Source organism: Saccopteryx leptura, chromosome 2 (assembly GCF_036850995.1).
Source record: "Saccopteryx leptura isolate mSacLep1 chromosome 2, mSacLep1_pri_phased_curated, whole genome shotgun sequence".
Lineage (NCBI taxonomy): Eukaryota > Metazoa > Chordata > Mammalia > Chiroptera > Emballonuridae > Saccopteryx > Saccopteryx leptura.
The window spans coordinates 188863553-188884077 of record NC_089504.1 but is presented as its reverse complement, the minus strand read 5'-3'; the positions used below and the strand labels follow the sequence as shown (position 1 = coordinate 188884077).

Here is a 20525-nt window from a genome sequence, read left to right as displayed (position 1 = left end):
AGTGCTGCTTATTAAAGAAGTTACCCTTTAGGGCAGGGGTCTCAAACTCAACTCAGCATGTGGGCCGCAGAGCAAGATCACAGCTGTTTGGCGGGCCGCACTAGGTCTACAAAAGGCAACTGTTACGCAACACTTTTCTCACTGCAGTTGAAAACAAAAAAAAATCAGTACAACAAGCACAATCGTACATGCAGTTTACTCAGTGTCACAAAACGACCAGAAAGTGTAGTTCGCATCACAACTGTTGTTAACTAAGCTAATATCTAGCTAGGATGCTAGAGAAATGAAAAATACAAGTAGGCCCCTAGGCTTACTTAATTTTATCCAAAATATTTTGAACTTCGTGGATTAGTCTGTGGGCCGCACAAAATTATTCGGCAGGCCGCGAGTTTGAGACCCCTGCTTTAGGGTTTGGTTCTTGATATTTTTTTGTTAATCACCTTACAAATTCATGAGCTTTCTATAGGGCTAGTAATATGCAATTTTCTCTTTTCTCACAAAAGCGGTTCTCAATAACATTCAAAGCAGTCAGGGCAACCTGACAGTTCATGAAATTGCCGAGCCTCAATTCTATCAGTCCCACTGAGTTCTCTCACCAGGTTTTCCTTCTCAGAAGCTTCGAATCTCCTGTCTGGAGGAGTGAAGCATGCTGTCAAGGATGATGTTTGGAGACAGTCATCCCACTGCAGTGAATGGGAATGTGCTTGAAACCACTTGCACATGCATATTTGAGCATAGTGAATGCTGATCGCTCTTCCCTTCATACTACCTTTGACCTAGCACTACCCATGCCTGCTGTTCCTCAGCTTGTCGTCTCAGGATTGGTTATAATGACATTTACTGATCACTTATGTGTTATATATTGTGCTAGCTAGTGGTGGAGCTGAGGGCTAAACCAGAGTGGGCTACAGACCACACAGATGTGCTTGAAAAACACACCAGAGTCCTGGCCAGTGACTACCTCCTCACACACCATGTTCAGCGTTCATCCTGGTGCTGTAGACATTCCTGGTGGGCTGAAATAGAAACATTACTTCCTGCCTGACCAGGTGGTGGTGCAGTGGATAGAGTGTCGGACTGGGATGTGGAGGACCCAGGTTCGAGACCCCAAGGTCGCCAGCTGGAGCCCAAGGTCGCTGGTTTGAGCAAGGGGTCACTCACTTTGCTGTAGCCCCCGGTTAAAACACATATGAGAAAGCAATCAGTGAACAACTAAGGAACCGCAACAAAGAATTGATGCTTCTCATATCTCCCCCTTCCTGTCTTTCTGTCCCTCTCTCTGACTCTTCCTGTCTCTGCCACACACACACACACACACACACACACACACAAAGAAACATTACCTCCTATACCCATCACTTTAGATAGAAAAGCTCCTATGATGGTGTTAGTGTTTTTATTTTTTACGTTGAAAAGCTACAGACCACACAGATGTGCTTGAAAAACATTGGTTTTTGGACTTGGCTGTCATCTATCTGACTGTTGAAAAATGGCAAGGCAAATTAGCTCTGGAGTCTTGTTGGACGGAACAAGGTCAGAGGAAGGCATGGATAATAGATAATGGATAATGTAGAGGTTATTCGGAAGTGAGTAAGGGTGAAGGAATATGAAAGTGAAAACAAGCTGTTCTCAACAATTAAGTGATGGACACCATATATTAGCCCCTTCTTTCCCTTTCAGTATGACCCTGCCACAGCATAGCTCTTTTATATTACTTACTGACCTGTTGAAAACATTAGGTAATCTGTAACTAAATCTTAACATGTCTCCTCTGCTCACTTCTCTCTTTCTTGGTGCCTAATGCATTTATTTAGAGTCAAGGAAGCTCTCTCTGCTATTGCGGTAACCCAAGAAGTAACAGAAATAGACCTATTTTTACAGTCTAGAGTTGTTAAGTCTTCTGCTTTAAATGTCTGTGTAGTGTTCTGCAGGGTTTGGCTAATGAAGATTAGGAGTTATTTCTACCGCTGATTGAGAATTAGATACAAAGTTCATTTTTTTTTTCAAAGCAGTATTCACTAATTAGGACCAATTAACCAAAAGTAGGTCTGAGCTAGGTTATAATTTGAGTTAGAAAATATTTCAAAGAAATGCAAGTATTTTAACTGCTCTTATAATAATTATTACAGTTAAGCTTATAGTGTCTTTAGAAGAAGTGCTTTAATATTCATACAAGAATAATTCTGAATTTATTATAAACAAATTGATGTTTATAATATTGGAAATTTATGATTATTTTAAAACAAATATTTTCTTTGTCATATTTTCTGTGTTTTGCTTAAAGTTTTTATGTAGAGATAATTCTTCCAGTGTGAGCCTAAAGTATTATTTTGTACTATCATAACATTCAAATTAGGTATGAATGTTTGAAGTTTTATTCTTCACATTGTTATATTTAAATCTCAATCAGCATTTGTCATAACAGAAAGTGCTCTGGTTTGTATTAAGTGGGATAAAAAAAAATAAACATGGCCCTGGCCGGTTGGCTCAGTGGTAGAACGTCGACCTGGCGTGCAGGAGTCCCAGGTTTGATTCCCGGCCAGGGCACACAGAAGAAGCACCCATCTGCTTCTCCACCCCTCCCCCTCTCCTTCCTCTCTGTCTCTCTCTTCCCCTCCCACAGCGGAGGCTCCATTGGAGCAAAGATGGCCCGAGTGCTGAGGATGGCTCTGTGGCCTCTGCCTCAGGCACTAGAATGGCTCTGGATGCAACAGAGCGACGCCTCAGAGGGGCAGAGCATCGCCCCCTGGTGGGTGTGCTGGGTGGATCCCGGTCGGGTGCATGCGGGAGTCTGTCTGACTGCCTCCCCGTTTCCAGCTTCGGAAAAATGAAAGCAAATAAATAAATAAAATAAAATAAATAAAAAAAACAAATAAACATGGACATGCACATTAGGTTTTTGTGCTTAAGTGGCCTTTAGTATCTAGTCCATTGTCTTTAATTTTAAGTGAAGAAACTTGAGATGTGGACAGATTGTGTTTTCCAAAAAGCATGTAACTTATTAGAGGCAGAGTAGAAACTAGAAATTTGGTCTTTCTAATTCTCAATCAGATGTGGAAATTGTTCAGTCTAGAAAAGGAAAGACATCTCAGACAAGACTTGATTATTGTCACTAAGTATATGAATGGTACCCTCCTCCTGCTCCCACATGTGGTAAAAGTTGTTGTATAGTTATAGTTAAAAATAACTATCACCCAGGGACCAACAAGAAAGAACTGGCTTACCTTGGCCAAAGACTTAACAGTTAGTGTCTTTACTCCTGAAGAATAAGTAACTTTTTAAATTTTTTTCCCAGAGACAGAGAGAGAGTCAGAGAGAGGGATAGATAGGAACAGACAGGAACGGAGAGAGATGAGAAGCATCAATCATTAGTTTTTCGTTGTGGTACTTTAGTTGTTCATTGATTGCTTTCTCATATGTGCTTTGACCGTGGGGCTACAGCAGACCAAGTGACCCCTTGCTTGGACCTTAGATCCAAGCTGCTGAGCCTTGCTCAAACCAGATGAGCCCGCATTCAAGCTGGTGACCTCGGGACCTCAAACCTGGGTCCTCCACATCCCAGTCCGACACTCTATCCACTGTGCTGCCATCGCCTGGTCAGGCAAATAAGTAACTCTTGACTGCATTAATTTAAATGGTAAAGGACTTGATCAAATATGGTTTTAAGATCCCTTTTAATATTATACTCTGCAGCTTAATGATTTTTAAGGATAAAATGATAATGGAGATACTAATACTAAAACTAAGTTTTGTCTTATTTAAATTTCTATTTAGAAGAGTATGACTGTTACTGCTACCAGAAAAATTAGTCCAGACTAAATATTTTAATCTCATCATTTGTGTGTATGCTTTTGGGAGAGTACCTTCTGTCTCCCTTTTGTATATCTGGTTAGACAACTGTTCCAGTTTGCTTAAAGATTACTAAACTAATTTATTTTCTTTTGTTTTTATTTATTTTAGTGAGTAGAAACAGAGAGAGTAGGTGGGGGAGGAGCAGGAAGCATCAACTCCCATATGAGAGAGAGAGAGAGAGAGAGAGAGAGAGAGAGAGAGAGAAGGTGGGGAAGGAGCAGGAAGCATCAAGGCACTTAACGAGTTTCAAACTGGCAACCTCAGCATTCCAGGTGGACGTTTTATCCACTGCGCCACCACAGGTCAGGCCTCTAATTTATTTATTTTTTTAAATCCAGCTTTGGCAAATGCAACATTATGTATTCTTGAACCTGTTATGTCTGTGGAGATTATGGCCCCAAATGAATTTCAGGGAGCAGTGATTGCAGGAATTAACCGACGCCATGGGGTAATCAAAGGACAAGACGGAATTGAGGACTATTTTACACTGTATGCTGATGTAAGTACTGTTGGTCACTGCCAGTCTTGCTTTTATTTATTTTTTTTTAAAGAGAGAGAGAAAGAGAGAGGAACAGATAGGGACAGACAGGAAGGGAGAGAGATGAGAAGCATCAGTTCTTCATTGCCTAGATAAGTCTGCTCTCAAGCTGGCGACCTCGGGGTCTCGAACCTGGGTTCTCTGCATCCCAGGCCAGTGCTCTATCCACTGTGCCACTGCCTGGTAAGGCCAATCTTGCTTTTATTAACTACAGCAGGAAATTAAGAGTTAGCTTTTGTTTTGAGAGATTGTAGAGTGAATTGACACATTTCCCTGGTTATTTGAGTGTTGAATTTGTGGCTTATATATGTAGCAATTTCTATAATTTGATGTTAAAGCACCTTTTTTTTTTTAAGCAAATAGACAGGAAGGGAGAAAGATGAGAAGCATCAACTTGTAGTTGCAGCACTTTAGTTGTTCATTGATTGCTCCTCATATGTGCCTCGACCAGGGGGCTCCAGCTGAGCCAGTGACCCCTTGCTCAAACCAGCATCCTTGGACTCAAGCCAACAACCTTTGGGTGCAAGTCAGCCACCATGGGATCATCTTGGTGATCCCATGCTAATGCTGGCAACCCTAAACTCAAGCTGACAAGCATGTTCTCAAGCCGGATAAGCTTGTGCTCAAGGTTGCAATGACCCTGGGATTTTGAACCTAGGACCTCAGTGTCCCAGGTCAATTGTTCTATTCACCAGTCAGGCAGTGAGCAACTCTTAAATGCAAAAGCTAAAAATAAGTTTTATTTCATGTAGGCCTTTTGTGAATGTCATTTGCTTAGATAATTAGTTACCTTTCTTTCTCATTATAGCTTTATTTGCATAGCTGCTTTATTATGTTATATCGTATTTATTGGGATGATATTTAATTCCCTTACTTGTACCTTACTTGACTTCAATCTCCTGGGAGAAAGTTTTTATCACATTCTATAAGGCTTCTTAGAAGATGCTACTATCAGCATATCATTGAGGTGTCCAAAGGAAAGTTGCCTTAATATTTTCACAGAAACACTTTTGAATGCTGTGCTCAGTGGTGAGAGAGTAGAGATTGTTTCAGTTTGTGGGCTCTGCAAATTTGTAGCTGCCTTCTTGTAGGAGTATAAATGTTTCTTGTGGACCTATGAGGAGGGAGGGCTGTCAGTGATGACCACTCTGTGAAACTGGAAGATTGGGTTTCTAATTGTGACTGTCAAATTATTTTCAAATAAGATTTCCACTTGCAGTAAAACAAAAATGTTTCTCTTTGGCTTCTAGTTCTTAGTAGAAACCTGAGTCTAAAGCAGGGGTCCCCAAACTACGGCCTGCGGGCCACATGTGGCCCCAAGGCCATTTATCTGGCCCCCACCGCACTTCCGGAAGGGGCACCTCTTTCATTGGTGGTCAGTGAGAGGAGCATAGTTCCCATTGAAATACTGGTCAGTTTGTTGATTTAAATTTACTTGATCTTTATTTTAAATATTGTATTTGTTCCCGTTTTGTTTTTTTACTTTAAAATAAGATATGTGCAGTGTGCATAGGTTCATAGTTTTTTTATAGTCCGACCCTCCAACGGTCTGAGGGACAGTGAACTAGCCCCCTGTGTAAAAAGTTTGGGGACCCCTGGTCTAAAGGAATCAAATGGCTAAGCCATCTCAGTACTTTTCTCAAATATTTTTCAATAAGCAGGGCTGACTAGCTCCTGTGTTTGTCTCCAGGTCCCTCTAAATGACATGTTTGGTTACGCCACTGAACTTCGGTCATGCACAGAGGTAAGCGAGCTTTTAAGTTTGACTTTAGTGCCCTACAAAATGATCAGATTCGTGACATCTTGTTTTTACATGACTTTACTCGATTGTTATAAAAAACTTTTATATTTTTTTAAATCTCTGCTTTTTTTAACTCCCAGGGGAAGGGAGAGTACACAATGGAGTACTGCCGATACCAGCCATGTTCACCATCCACACAAGAGGACCTCATTAATAAGTATTTGGAAGCTACAGGTCAACTTCCTGTCAAAAAAGGGAAAGCCAAAAACTAAACTTGCCTCCCTTACATTGACTAACTTTAACTAAATCTGCAAGATTTAGATATTTTAATGGCTTCAAGTGGAATGAATTCAGGCAGAAACAAGAAATTTTAGAAGCCTTTTATATTCAAGAACTCCTATCATATCAAAATTAATTCTCTGTGTATCTCGACCATTGACTGGTTTTATAGTTCACTGAAAAACCTCAAATTAAATGTGATTATTACTGAAATGTATTTAATATTTATTTTAGGGGAATAAACATATCAGTTACACTTCTAAGCTTAGAAAGTATGTAACCTTCCTTTCCAAATTTTTATCATAGAATGTTTCACATGAAAAGCTGAAAGAACAGTACAAAGAACAGACATACCATACCTTCCATTAGACTCAGCAGTGAACAGCGTTGTTAACAATTTGTTAGTCAGATGACTTGTTTTGTAATATTTGGTTTATCAGTTTGTCTATTTTCTATTTGTCTTAAACTTTTATATTTTTAATTTTTTTTTAATTATTGTTTTGCTGAACACTTGAAAGTGAACTGCACATATGACAGTTCTTAGAGTGCCATCTTTTAATAGGCAGGCTTTGTTTTGTTTGTTTAAGAGTGTATTCCATATGATCTTGTGGACCTGTGAGGAAAAAACAGGCCCTTGCATATGTAGTTCTTGTTTATGTTCATCTTAAGGTTTCTGCAGCTCTAATTAATAAAATAGAATTTTCAGAGTTCCTTCCTCGTCAGCTTCATTTACCTTCTAAATGCTTATTGAATTTGAGTCTTTTGGGATTTATCATATGTATTCACTGAGATTGGGAAAAAACAAGTGTTAAGCTTGTGTTTCAGAGTAGACTTCCTTGGCAATTCTACCATATTCAGAATTGCTTTATTCAGAAATCATCTGATGCGACAGACGCATCCCAGTTCTTTCCCTTAATGAGTAATAGAAATAAAATAACTTGTAAATTTTTTTGTTTTTCTTCGTTGCGCATTGCGACACCTTAGTTGTTCATTGATTGCTTTCTCATATGTGCCTTGACTGCGGGCCTTCAGCAGACCAAGTAACCCCTTGCTCAAGCCAGCGACCTTGGGTCCAAGCTGGTGAGCTTTTGCTCAAACCAGATGAACCTGCACTTAAGCTGGCGACCTCGGGGTCTCGAACCTGGGTCCTCCGCATCCCAGTCCAATGCTCTATCCACTGCGCCACTGCCTGGTCAGGCTGTTTTTCTTGATTTATAGATTTGGCTTTATAATTTAAGATTTCTAGGAAATGATTTTTAAAAAATATTGAACATGTTTTCAAGGCATTTTCTTTAAATGCATTGCCTGATTTAGTTTCTGCTCCCCCATGAAAGTAGATGCTATTGTGTTCGTCCTGTAATAGAGGAAGCAAAAGCAGAGAAGGTCAACCACTCAGCAAGGCCATGCGGCTCATTCAGTTTTCTGTTGGTAATTTAAATGGATGATCCGTCATCTCAAGTGCATCTTCCCCGTGAACGTGGCTGTGGCTGCAATCCCATTGAGCCTGAACAGTGCTGTTACACTGGTATACATGAGGGTTCATGTTACTCAAAATGACATAGAATACTATCCCGAGAGAAAATACTTTCCTTAGAACTTAGCTTCTTTCCTCTGGCTATTGCCAGCAGTCAGAATAATTAGAACTGAGATAGACAATGGTTGATGTTTTTAAGTTGTTAAATATTTTGGTTATATAATATCAGAAAAGAGTATAGTTATCTAATCCAACAACATTTCATAGGCCACAACACAGCCCGGCTAGCTGGCAGGAGTGATGAAGAAGATGACATATCTAGGACCAGAACCCAACGCCTTGCCAACTCATTAGTTTGGTTTTAGTTGGGAAGGACCACATACCAGCCGAAGTCTATAGCAAGAAAGAAATTGAGAATATTCGTAAATGAGGATTTTTTAAAAATACTACTGTTGTGAATGATAACTGTTGGCTTATTTAAAGAAAGACGGTATCGCTTGTGTTGGAGAATGGGAGCAGCACTAAGCAGTATTGTCTCCTGCCCACACTTCAGCAATCACCTGGGGAGCTTTAAAAGGAACACCCCAGCCAACCCTAGACAGTCTGATTCTCTGGATCAAGATCAAAAGTTTTCCACGTGTCTGACCTGTGGTGGCGCAGTGGATAAAGCATCATCCTGAAATGCTGAGGTTGCCAGTTTTAAACCCCAACTTGACTGGTCAAGGCACATATGAGAAGCAATTGCTATGAGTTGATGCTTCCCACCCCTTCCCCCTCACCTTTCTCTCTATCTGTCTTTCCCTTCTCTAAAGTCAACAAATGAAATCTTTAAAAAAACCAAAATAGTTTTCCACGCAATTATAATAAGCATATAAAGTTTGGGCTAGTGCTTCTGAATTTGGTAACTTTACCTTTAAAGAAATACAATTTTCTATTATTTCCTCCTTGCTCACTGTCAGATTGTTTAGCTGTAAAATCACTAAAATTTAATCCATTCTGAAGTTTTAATATTTTTGAAATATGATGAGTCTTAAAATTGATGCCAATGAAACTAGGCAGCCACCAGGTAGTAGTAAAATGCGACAGAAAAGAATACATCTCTTTGTACAAGACAGCTCTTGGCATTGCTAAAACTATAAATTGTTGAATTAGATCTTTAATTGATGCTTCCAGTGTCTTCAAATAAATAACTCTGTGTTATATCACTGAAATAGGTAATTATATTCAAGACAATCTATTGTGAGTATTCATTCAACTAAGTGCCAGGCAGCATGCTAGGTGACTGTAATACTTTGAAAGCCAGGAAAGGTCACACTACAGGTTCTAAGCTGAGAAAAATTGGTGTAATCAACTCGTGTCATGAAGGACTGTCATTCAATGGCAAATATAGACACTTCCAACTGACTTTTTGACTTCTAATAATTCATAAGTCAGGTAGGAAAAAATGAACTGTGAGTAAAGTCAAAAGGAATGTAAACAAAATCCTGGTCCTTTTGGGTATATCTTAGTATTCCGCACGAGGCTGGGAAAATGAATGTGATGACACATTGGCTCAGAGTGAGTCAGGATTTTGGCTTAATGACAAGAGAACTTAGGGAATTCATAAAGTTTTTCATGTTATGTCAAGGCAGGTGAAGTAATTTTTCTATGCTGTAAGCTAGCAAAAACAGTATTATAAAATCAAATTAGCACTTGTAGAGTTTGTGCTGGGAAAGATATTCTAACGGTGTTAACAGAAACTTTTAGTAGGTTTAACTTTTGTGGGTTTTTGAATTTATAAATTAATTGTTTTATAATTTATAAATGATAAATTGTGTTTGTGTGTGTCTGTTTGTGTAGAATTCTCCTTCATAATCCATTATTCTGAAGGAAATCTGTTAAAGGGTTGCCTTAGAGCTCTTACCTGATTGAATTGTGGTTGTGCTTGAGTCTAAGTGTACCAAGTCTCTGAGAGGTGAGACTCTGGAAAGCTGAAACCCTTTCTATCCCTTAATGTGACACTATAAGAGTGATTAAAGGGCACAGGACACTGAATATGCCATTACAATGCTCTTGGCACCTTTTTTTTAAGATTATTTAGGGAACTTCAGTTAGAGGAGTTTACCCTTTGGTTTTGGCATGCTTTAATATTGTAGATTGGTAGTTTAGAAGTATTTTTTCTGCATTATAACACAGGTTGGAGGTCTAATGCTTTCTTGAAATGATTGTTGCCAGTGCTTCAGAATACTTACCATTCTTTAAATCAAGTGGATGTTGGGAAGATGAATTGAATGTAAAGGGTTGGGTTTTTGTTTGTTTTGGTTTTTCCTGTTTTCTTTCTTTTTTTAGAGAGAGACAAAGAGACAGGAACATTGAGCTGTTCCTGTATGTGCCCTGACCGGGGATCAAACCAGCAACCTCTGGAGCTTCGGGACAATGCTCCAGTCAACTGAGCTATCCAACCAAGAATTAACTTTTTATTTATTGATTTTTAGAGAGACAGGGGAGGGGAAAGGGAAGCATTCATTTGTTGTTCCACTCAGTCATACACTCATTGGTTGCTTTCCCGTGTGTGCCCAGGGATCTAACCCGCAACCTTGTCGTTTCGGGATGACCCTCTTAAATGAACTGACTGAGCTAACTGGCCATGGCAAAGGGGTTGGAGTTCTAAACAGAAAAATATATAAACTAGATCTATTAAAACTTAATAGTATCATCTATCTTTTATTTTGTAAGAATCTTCATCTTTAAATTTTTTCTCTTTGTAAATTTTTCCAATTTTTTAATAGTGCAGACTTAATGTTTTTTTTTTTTTTGAGGGGATATTAAAGTGAAATAAGGAAGGGTCTAGGATTAAAGCAGCAGCAGGAGAGGCTGGGTGGGGCCACTTTGGAAGCCTTTGCTGGAGGGCGAGAAGAACAAGGGCCGTGGAGACAGGTTCAGGGGTGAGCCCAGGATGAGCTGCGCTGCCCACAGCTCTCCTGGCTGCCAGTTTCTTGGAGTCCATTAGAGTTTAGGAGGAAGTGGCAAGGAACCGCACCTGGAGGGACAGAAAGGGAAAGGAACGGTGTGGCTGTGCTCCCAGAAGGGGGAGCGCTTGGAATAGTTTAAAGCTAACCAGTTTACTAGCCAAGGAACCTGGCTAAGGGTTCTTTACGTGCCGACGTAAGTGTTCCATTAAATGATAACTCATTTTGAGAGGCAAACGATGGTCACATTTCCTGGATCAATTCTGTCCGTCTTGGGGAGGTAATCCACTGAATCGGACTATGGGTTGTATTGTCTGCTTTTGTAAATTACTTAGACCAACACTGGGTCCAAATTGTCCTTAAAAGTGGAAATTGTAAATTCTTGATATACTTACTTTCAATTATATCACTGTTCTATTTAATACATGTTTGCAGACACTTTATCTATAAGACACTATATTTTTATTTGTAAAATACGAATTAAACAATATTAAGAATTCATTTAATCCCATCTTTGCACAAAATTTGCCTACATAGACAAATCTCTACAAACACATTTAACACATTATATTTAGAAATGTAAAAATTTATTTAAAAGCTATCAAACTATAAAAGAATACTTGCTTGAAGTCATAAAAATAGTAAAATTCCTGTTACACAGATAATATTTTTCCTACAATTTGTTCTCATCTAAATATATTATCTTGGCCCTGGCCGGTTGGCTCAGTGGTAGAGCGTCGGCCTGGCGTGCGGGTGTCCCAGGTTCGATTCCAGGCCGGGGCACACAGGAGAAGCGCCCATCTGCTTCTCCACCCCTCCCCCTCTCCTTCCTCTCTGTCTCTCTCTTCCCCTCCCGCAGCCAAGGCTCCATTGGAGCAAAGTTGGCCCCGGGCGCTGAGGATGGCTCTGTGGCCTCTGCCTCAGGCGCTAGAATGGCTCTGATTGCAGCAGAGCGATGCCCCAGATGGGCAGAGCATCGCCCCCTAGTGGGCGCGCCAGGTGGATCCTGGTCGGGCGCATGCGGGAGTCTGTCTGACTGCCTCCCCATTTCCAACCTCAGAAAAATTCAAAAAAAAACAATAATAATAAAAAATAAATATATTATCTTTTATAAACTCCAACCTCTTTTCATTTCTGAGCATCACAGACTTGCCTGAATTGCTAGAATGCCTTATATCTTAGCTATTTTACTAAATAATGATTTAGGCTATTTGGTACAGTCATTTTGTTTAGAATTTGAGATAAGCAGATCTTTTTCTTTCTTTTCAGAAATTACTAAGTTATGTTGGTGCCACAGCTGATCCTTCTTCAGTTCCAGAGGCTTCTTCTGGTGCCTGGGGCCCTTGACAGTGGTACTTCACTTTAAGTGGTTTGCCAGGGTGCCAGACCAAGTGAACACGACAGGGGATGATTTCCTAGGAAATAAGAGTTCTAAACATTATGATCTGCAAAGACTTCTGGTAAAAAGCCAATCTAGATATAATTTTGTGTTTTACCTGTGTCGAGAATTCATGAAGTAGAACAATATAATCAAAATCAATTGCATCCTCATTTGTTCTCTAGAGGAAGGGAAAAAGAGTTAGGTAGGTTTATACTAGGTCAGAATTCAGAAAGCTTATCTTAAATTGGACAGATGCCTTGAATCTCCTCACTCTTAGATTTTAACCTCATTTCCTTTTGGCAAGATCCTGCATCGTGATATGGAAGTCATGGATTATTATTGTTTGATTACTGATTGATCTGAAAATCTAGCTGAACGTCTTTCTACCACTTTCTCTCTAATATTTACGGGCTTTCATGGGGGCTAAGTTGGTGGGGGTGGGTAGACTCTTTGACAACCTTAGGAATCTAGATACTGTCCATACACCTCAAGCTGATGTGTTAGCTCCACTGTGCCAGGCAGTAAGTCATAAAAATATGAGGGGGCGGGGCCACTGGCACGTCTGAGATGACACCTGGGCCAGGTTCTGTGCTGGGTGCCTCATTCAGTTTTTCATGTAATTCTAAATGCCTTACAAGAGTATGTATCGTGAGCTGGTTTCTAGAAGAGGTAACTTAAAGTGACAGCTAGTAAGTGACGGATCAGGACTCGAACCCAGGTCTGTGGGCTCCACCACCCACGTGCCTCCAGAGCCAGCGCGGTGTGCTCACAAGTGCAGGCCATCCACCTCGCCTCCCCGAGCCACTGACTTTCTATAAGTTACTAGTGACTGAACTTCCTGTTTTGTTTTTGACACTTCCTGGGGGTTTTTTGAGGGCAGGGGTGGTTGCTAGGATGCTTTATCTCTTTCTAATAAAAAGGGAGGAGAACTAAAAAACATTAATTCAACTTAGATTCTAATTTTAATCTACTAGGTTTTTTGGGGTTTTTTATTTTTTATTTTTCTGAAGCTGGAAATGGGGAGGCAGTCAGACAGACTGCCGCATGCGCCTGACTGGGATCCACTTGGTATGCCCACCAGGGGGCGATGCTTCCCCCATCTGGGGCGTCGCTCTGTTGCAACCAGAGCCATCCTCAGCGCCCTGGCCAACTTTGCTTCAATGGAGCCTTGGCTGCGGGAGGGGAAGAGAGAGACAGAGAGGAAGGAGAGGGGAAGGGGTGGAGAAGCAGGTGGACACTTCTCCTGTGTGCCCTGGCTGGGAATCGAACCCGGGACTCCTGCATGCCAGGCCGACACTCTACCACTGAGCCAGGGCCTAATCTACTAGGTTTTTATTGAGACTATTAAAAAATATAAAAAAGCAAAGACAAACAGAGGACTTGATAGTAAGTTTTCTTAAAATGATGAAGATTTTTTTAAATTTATTTATTAAATTTAATGCAATGACATTGATAACTCAGGGTACATATGTTGAGAGAAAACATCTCTAGATTATTTTGACATTTGATTGTGCTGTATACCCCTCCCCCAAAGTTAAATTGTCTTCTGTCACCTTCTGTCTGGTTTTCTTTGTGCCCCTCCCCATCCCCAACCCCTCTCTCCTTCTTCGCCCCATCCCCCCTCCCCCCACCCCCCACCCCTGTTGCCATCACATTCTTGTTCATGTCTCTGAGTCTCATTTTTATGTCCCTTCTATGTATGGATTCATATAGTTCTTAGTTTTTTTCTGATTTACTTATTTCACTCCATATAATGTTATCAAGGTCCATCCATGTTATTGTAAATGATCCGATGTCATCATTTCTTATGGCTGAGTAGTATTCCATAGTATATATGTACCAAAGCTTTTTAATCCACTCATCCTCTGACGGACACTTGGGCTGTTTCCAGATCTTCGCTATTGTGAACAATGCTGCAACAAACATGGGGGTGCTTTTCTCCTTTTGGAGCCATTCTATGGTGTACTTGGGGTATATTCCTAAAAGTGGGATAGCTGGGTCAAAAGGCAGTTCGATTTTCAGTTTTTTGAGGAATCTCCATACTGTTTTCCACAGTGGCTGCACCAGTCTGCATTCCCACCAGCAGTGCAGGAGGGTTCCCTTTTCTCCACATCCTCGCCAGCACTTATTCTGTGTTGTTCTGTTGATGAGCGCCATTCTGGCTGGTGTGAGGTGATATCTCATTGTGGTTTTAATTTGCATTTCTCTAATGATTAGTGATGTTGAGCATTTTTTCATATGCCTATTGGCCATCTGTATGTCCTCTTTGGAGAAGTATCTATTCATCTCTTTTGCCCATTTTTGGATTGGATTGTTTGTCTTCCTGGTGTTGAGATTTACAAGTTCTTTATAAATTTGGGTTATTAACCCCTTATCAGACATATTGTCAAATATGTTCCTCCCATTGTGTAGTTTGTCTTTTTATTCTGTTCTTGTTGTCTTTAGCTGTGCAAAAGCTTTTTAGTTTGATATAGTCCCATTTGTTTATCCTGTCTTTTATTTCACTTCCCCGTGGAGATAAATCAGCAAATATATTGCTCTGAGAGATGTCGGAGAGCTTACTGCCTATGTTTTCTTCTAAGATGCTTATGGTTTTATGGCTTACATTTAAGTCTTTTATCCATTTTGAGTTTATTTTTGTGAGTGGTGTAAGCTGGTGATCTAGTTTTATTTTTTGCAGGTAGCTGTCCAATTTTTCCAAAACCATTTGTTAAAGAGGCTGTCTTTACTCCATTGTATTTCCTTACCTCCTTTGTCAAATATCAGTTGTCCATAGAACTGTGGGTTTATTTCTGGGTTCTCTGTTCTGTTCCATTGATCTATATGCCTGTTCTTATGCCAGTTCCAGGCTGTTTTGAGTACAATGGCCTTGTAGTATAACTTGATATCAGGAAGTGTGATACCTCCCACTTTATTCTTCTTTTTTAAGATTGCTGAGGCTATTCATGTTCTTTTTTGGTTCCATATAAATTTTTGGAATATGTGGTCTATATCTTTGAAGTATGTCATTGGTATTTTAATTGGTATTGCATTGGATTTATAGATTGCTTTGGGTAATATAGACATTTTAATGATGTTTATTCGTCCTAACTTGTTTGTATCTTCCCTGATTTCTTTTATCAATGCTTTGTAATTTTTTTTTTAAAGGTGTGAAAATTGTTCTTTTACTTTTTTTTAATACTTTGTAATTTTCCGAGTACAAGTCTTTAGTCTCCTTGGTTAAGTTTACTCCTAGATACTTTATTTTTTTGGTTGTAATTGTGAAGGGGATTTTTTCCTTAATTTCTCTTTCTGACTGTTTATTGTTGGTATATAAAAATGCCTCTGGTTTCTGAGTATTGATTTTATAACCTGCCACTTTGCTGAATTCATTTATCAGGTCCAGTAGCTTTTTGACTGAGACTTTAGGGTTTTCTATATACAATATCATATCATCTGCAAATAATGATAGTTTTACTTCTTCTTTTCCAACTTGAATGCCTTTTATTTCTTCTTCTTGTCTGATTGTGGTGGCTAGGACTTCCAGGACTATGTTAAATAAGAATGGTGAAAGGGGGCACCCTTGCCTTGTTCTTGATCTTAAGGGTATTGCTTTTAATTTTTGCCCATTGAGTATGATGTTGGCTGTGGGTTTCCCATAGATGGCTTTTATCATGTTGAGGTATGTTCCCTGTATTCCCACTTTGCTGAGAGTTTTGATCATGAATGGGTGCTGGATTTTATCAAATGCTTTTTCTGCATCTGTTGAAATTATCATATGGTTTTTCTCCTTTTTGTTTATGTGATGAATCACATTGATTGATTTACAAATATTGTACCAGCCTTACCTCCCCAGAATAAATCCCACTTGATCATGATGTATGATTTTTTCCATATATTGTTGGATCCGGTTTGCTAATATTTTGTTGAGAATTTTAGCATCTATATTCATCAGAGATATTGGCCTATAATTTTCTTTCTTTGTGTTGTCTTTGCCTGGTTTTGGAATCAGAATTATGCTCGCCTCATAAAAGGAGCTTGGAAGTCTTCCTTTCCCTTGAATTTTTTGAAATAGTTTGAGAAGGATAGGAGTTAGTTCTTCTTTGAATATTTGGTAGAATTCTGTTGTGAAGCCATCGGGCCCTGGACTTTTCTTTGTTGGGAGTTTTTTGATAACTGTTTCGATCTCATTTGTTGTAATCGGTCTGTTTAGGTTTTCTGATTCTTCCAGATTGATTTTTGGAAGATTGTATGTTTCAAGGAATTTGTCCATTTCATCTAGGTTGTCTAGTTTTTTGGCATACAGTTCTTCATAGTATTTTCTTACAATATTTTGTATTTCTGTTGTGTCAGTTGTTATTTCTCCTCTCTCATTTCTAATTTTATTTATTTGAGTCCTCTCTCTCTTTTTCTTGGTGAGTCTAGTTTACCTTTTCAAAGAACCAGCTCCTAGTTTCATTGATCCTCTGTATTGTTTCTTTAGTCTCTATGTCATTTATTTCTGCTCTGACCTTTATTATTTCCTTCCTTCTACTACATTTGGGCTTTACTTGCTGTTCTTTTTCTAATTCTTTTAGATGCAGGGTTAAGTTGTTTATTTGAGCTTTTTCTAGCTTCTGAAAGTGTGCCTGTAGTGCTATAAACTTCCCTCAGTACTGCTTTCGCTGTGTCCCATAAATTTTGAGTTGTTATATGCTCATTGTCATTTGTTTCTAGGAATTTTTTTTATTTCTTCTTTGATCTCATTCTTAACCCATTCGTTATTTAACAACCTGCTATTTAGTTTCCATGTGTTTGAGAATTTTTGAGCTTTTCTGTTGTGGTTGATTTCTAGTTTCATGCCGTTGTGATCAGAGAAAGTGCTTGATATGATTTCAGTCTTCTTAAATTTGTTGAGAGCACTTTTGTGCCCTAACATGTGGTCTATCCTAGAGAATGTACCATGAGCACTTGAAAAGAATGTATATTCTGCTGCTTTAGGGTGAAAGGTTCTGAAGATATATATTAAATCAAGTTGATCTAGTGTTTCCAATAAGTCTGCTGTTTCTTTGTTAATTTTCTTTCTTGAGGATCTATCTAGTGATGTTAGCGGGGTATTGAAATCCCCTACTATTATAGTATTGCTCTTGATCTCGCCCTTTAAATCCATTAAAGTCTGCTTTATATATTTGGGTGCTCCTATATTAGGTGCATAGGTATTTATAATAGTTATATCTTCCTGTTGGATTACTCCCTTTATCATTATGTAGTGGCCTTCTTTATCTCTTACTATATCCTTTGTTTTAAAGTCCAATTTGTCTGATATAAGTATTTCTACCCCAGCTTTTTTTTCATTTCCATTTGCATGAAATGTTTTTTTTCATCCTTTTACCTTCAATCTATGTGTATCTTTTGTTCTAAGGTGTGTCTCTTGTAGACAGCATATGTATGGGTCCTGTTTTCTTATCCACGCAGCTACCCTATGTCTTTTGATTGGATCATTTAATCCATTTACATTTAAGGTTATTATTTATATGTAGTTGTTTATTGCCATTTTATTCTTTAAAGATGTATCTTTTTTTTTGCTATATTCTTTTCCCACTTTGATCTGTTTACAACAGGCCACTTAACATTTCCTGCAGCATTGGTTTGGTTGTAATGAATTCCTTGAGTTGTTTTTTGTCTGGGAAGCTTTTTATTTCTCCTTCGATTTTAAATGATAGCCTTGCTGGATAAAGTAATCTTGGTTGTAGGTTCTTGTTCTGCATTACTTTGAATATTTCTTGCCATTTCCTTCTGGCCTCAAGTGTTTCTGTTGAGAAGTCGGATGTCATCCTTATGGGGGCTCCTTTGTAGGTGATAACTTTTTTTTTTCTTGCAGCTTTTAATATTTTCTCTTTATCGTTTAGCTTTGGTATTTTAATTATGATGTGTCTTGGTGTAGGTTTGTTTGGGTTTCTCTTTAATGGAGTTCTCTGTGCTTCTTGGACTTGTGAGAGTTTCTCTTGCATTAATTTAGGGAAGTTTTCAGCTATGATATGATTGAACAGAGTCTCTATCCCTTATTCTTTTTCTTCTTCTTCAGGAACCCCTATGATGTGAATGTTATCTCTCTTCATGTTGTCACAGAACTCTCTAAGAGTTTCCTCTGACTTTTTGAGTCTCTTTTCTCTTTTCTTCTCTGCTTTCATGCCTTCATTCCAGTTGTCCTCCATCTCGCTGATTCGATCCTCAGCTCTATCTATCCTGTTTTTAATTTCTTCTATTGTGGTCTTTATTTCTGATATTGTATTTGTCATCTCCGACTGATTCTTTTTTATACTTGCTATTTCTTTATTTAGGTGTTCATAATGACCATCCATTGTTGTTCTAAGATCCCTAAGCATCTTTACAATTATTATTTTGAACTCTGCATCTGGGAGTTTGACTATTTCCATATCACTCAGTTCATCTCTTGAAGGTGTCTCTTGTGGTTTCATTTGGATTGCACTTCTTTGTCTTCTTATTGTCTGTTTTTGGGTGTTTTATTTGTAGAGTTGGTTGAGTCTAGGCTTGGTGTTGTCTGCATCCAGTTTTTTTTTTGTTTGTTTTTTTTTTACAGATTCAGGGAGAGAGTCAGAGAGAGGGATAGACAGGGACAGACAGACAGGAACAGAGTGATGAGAAGCATCAATCATTAGTTTTTCGTTGTGCGTTGCAACACCTTAGTTGTTCATTGATTGCTTTCTCATATGTGCCTTGACCGCGGGTCTTCAGCAGACTGAGTAACCCCTTGCTTGAGCCAGCGACCCTGGGTTGAAGCTGGTGAGCTTTTGCTCAAACCAGATGTGCCTGCCCTCAAGCTGACGACCTCGGGGTCTCGAACCTGGGTCCTCTGCATCCCAGTCCAATGCTCTATTCACTGAGCCACTGCCTGGTTAGGCTGCATCCAGTTTTCAGTTGTGTTATTTCTAGGTCTTCTTGGGTTGATATCAGCTGTTATCTGTTATCCACTTTCGGATTTAGGCAGCTTTGAAGTCTTGATTTGTTTGTTTTCTTAACAGGTGATAGTCTTGTTTACTGATCTCAGCAGGTGGCTTCCTTGAAACTGTATCTAGGAATGCATAGGTGTAACCTGAGACTCTGAAGGCCTATTTAGCCAACTAATCTCTCTGGGGGCAGGGTGTTTTCTCAGCTTCAGTAGGGGGAGGTGTATCTCAGATCTCCATGGAGACCTGAGTTACTGCCCCTCCTCCCCACTTCTTGTTTTCAGCTGTGTCTTATTGCACTGATTGGAGCTGGATAGATGTCTGGAGATCTCTGATCCGGAAGCAATTCAGCTCTGTCCGGAGATCTCTGATCCGGAAGCAATTCAGCTCTGTTTTGTGAAAGGTTCAGTCCCTCCCCCAGCTATGGCCGCCTGCAGCACAGATGAGTCAGCCTTTTTAGGTCGTCTCCTTTATTCCTTAGACCCTCACAGTCTGTCCCTCTCTCCTTCCTTTCCACTTGAAAAGATAAGCTGGTCTTTTCAACACACCTCGCTCCCTGGTCGCCAGGCAAGTGGCTGTGAGCAGTAGTTTCTGCTCTTTTTCCTTGTGTGATTGTGTGAGATCCCTCTGGGCTCTCAGCCTCACCCCCCTCTCCGTTCCTGCAAGCAGGGGATATTCAGGCGCTCTCTACCAGGTTTGTTGTGGCTTCTTCTTTGCTCCTTGTTTTGTTTTCTTTTTCTTTTTCTTTCTGAAGCTGGAAATGGGGAGAGACAGTCAGACAGACTCCCGATGTGCCCGACCGGGATCCACCCGGCACGCCCACCAGGGGCGACGCTCTGCCCACCAGGGAACGATGCTCTGCCCCCCCGGGGCGTCGCTCTGCCGTGACCAGAGCCACTCTAGCGCCTGGGGCAGAGGCCAAGGAGCCATCCCCAGCGCCCAGGCCATCTTTGCTCCAATGGAGCCTTGGCTGCGGGATGGGAAGAGAGAGACAGAGAGGAAGGAGGGGGGGCAGGGGTGGAGAAGCAAATGGGTGCTTCTCCTATTTGCCCTGGCCGGGAATCGAACCCGGGTCCCCCGCACACCAGGCCGACGCTCTACCGCTGAGCCAACCGGCCAGGGCCTTTGCTCCTTGGTTTTTGAGATCTGTTCTTATAGTTCAGAGTTGGTTTTTCATGCTGATATTTCCTAATTTGATTTGTATTCTAGTTTGGTGGTGAGAGCTGGGCGTCTGTGCGTCTACCTACTCCGCTGCCATCTTTTCAGTCCCCCAATTTATATGCAATGAAGCTTCCAGCAGCTGTGTGTGTGTGTGTAGGGGGTGCTGGAGGGAGAAGATACTAGAGAGGGTCAGATACTGACTGCTATCCTGAGGTGTCTGCGTCC

The 20525-nt window shown here is 40.1% G+C and overlaps 2 protein-coding genes across 4 annotated transcripts in view; one reads left to right on the top strand and one right to left on the bottom strand.

Annotated features, from left to right (window-relative positions):
* The window catches only part of GFM1 (G elongation factor mitochondrial 1), a 57134-nt gene extending 50013 nt beyond the window's left edge, over positions 1–7121 (top strand). Inside the window, exons 16-18 of the mRNA XM_066369853.1 lie at positions 4191–4351; positions 6081–6134; positions 6272–7121. Of these exons, the coding sequence (XP_066225950.1) occupies positions 4191–4351; positions 6081–6134; positions 6272–6403 (347 nt within the window). The 3' untranslated portion in view covers positions 6404–7121. The remainder of the gene's footprint in view (positions 1–4190; positions 4352–6080; positions 6135–6271) is intronic.
* A 3301-nt stretch (positions 7122–10422) lies between these two features.
* The window catches only part of RARRES1 (retinoic acid receptor responder 1), a 65028-nt gene continuing 54925 nt past the window's right edge, over positions 10423–20525 (bottom strand). Inside the window, exons 5-7 of one of the 3 annotated variants that reach the window (XM_066369850.1) lie at positions 12329–12391; positions 12109–12247; positions 10426–10903 (exon numbers count right to left, since the gene is read on the bottom strand). In XM_066369850.1, the coding sequence (XP_066225947.1) occupies positions 12113–12247; positions 12329–12391 (198 nt within the window). In that variant the 3' untranslated portion in view covers positions 10426–10903; positions 12109–12112. Of the gene's footprint in view, positions 10904–11207; positions 12248–12328; positions 12392–20525 lie in introns of those variants that run through there. The other 2 variants (XM_066369849.1, XM_066369851.1) reach the window with 2 other exon arrangements.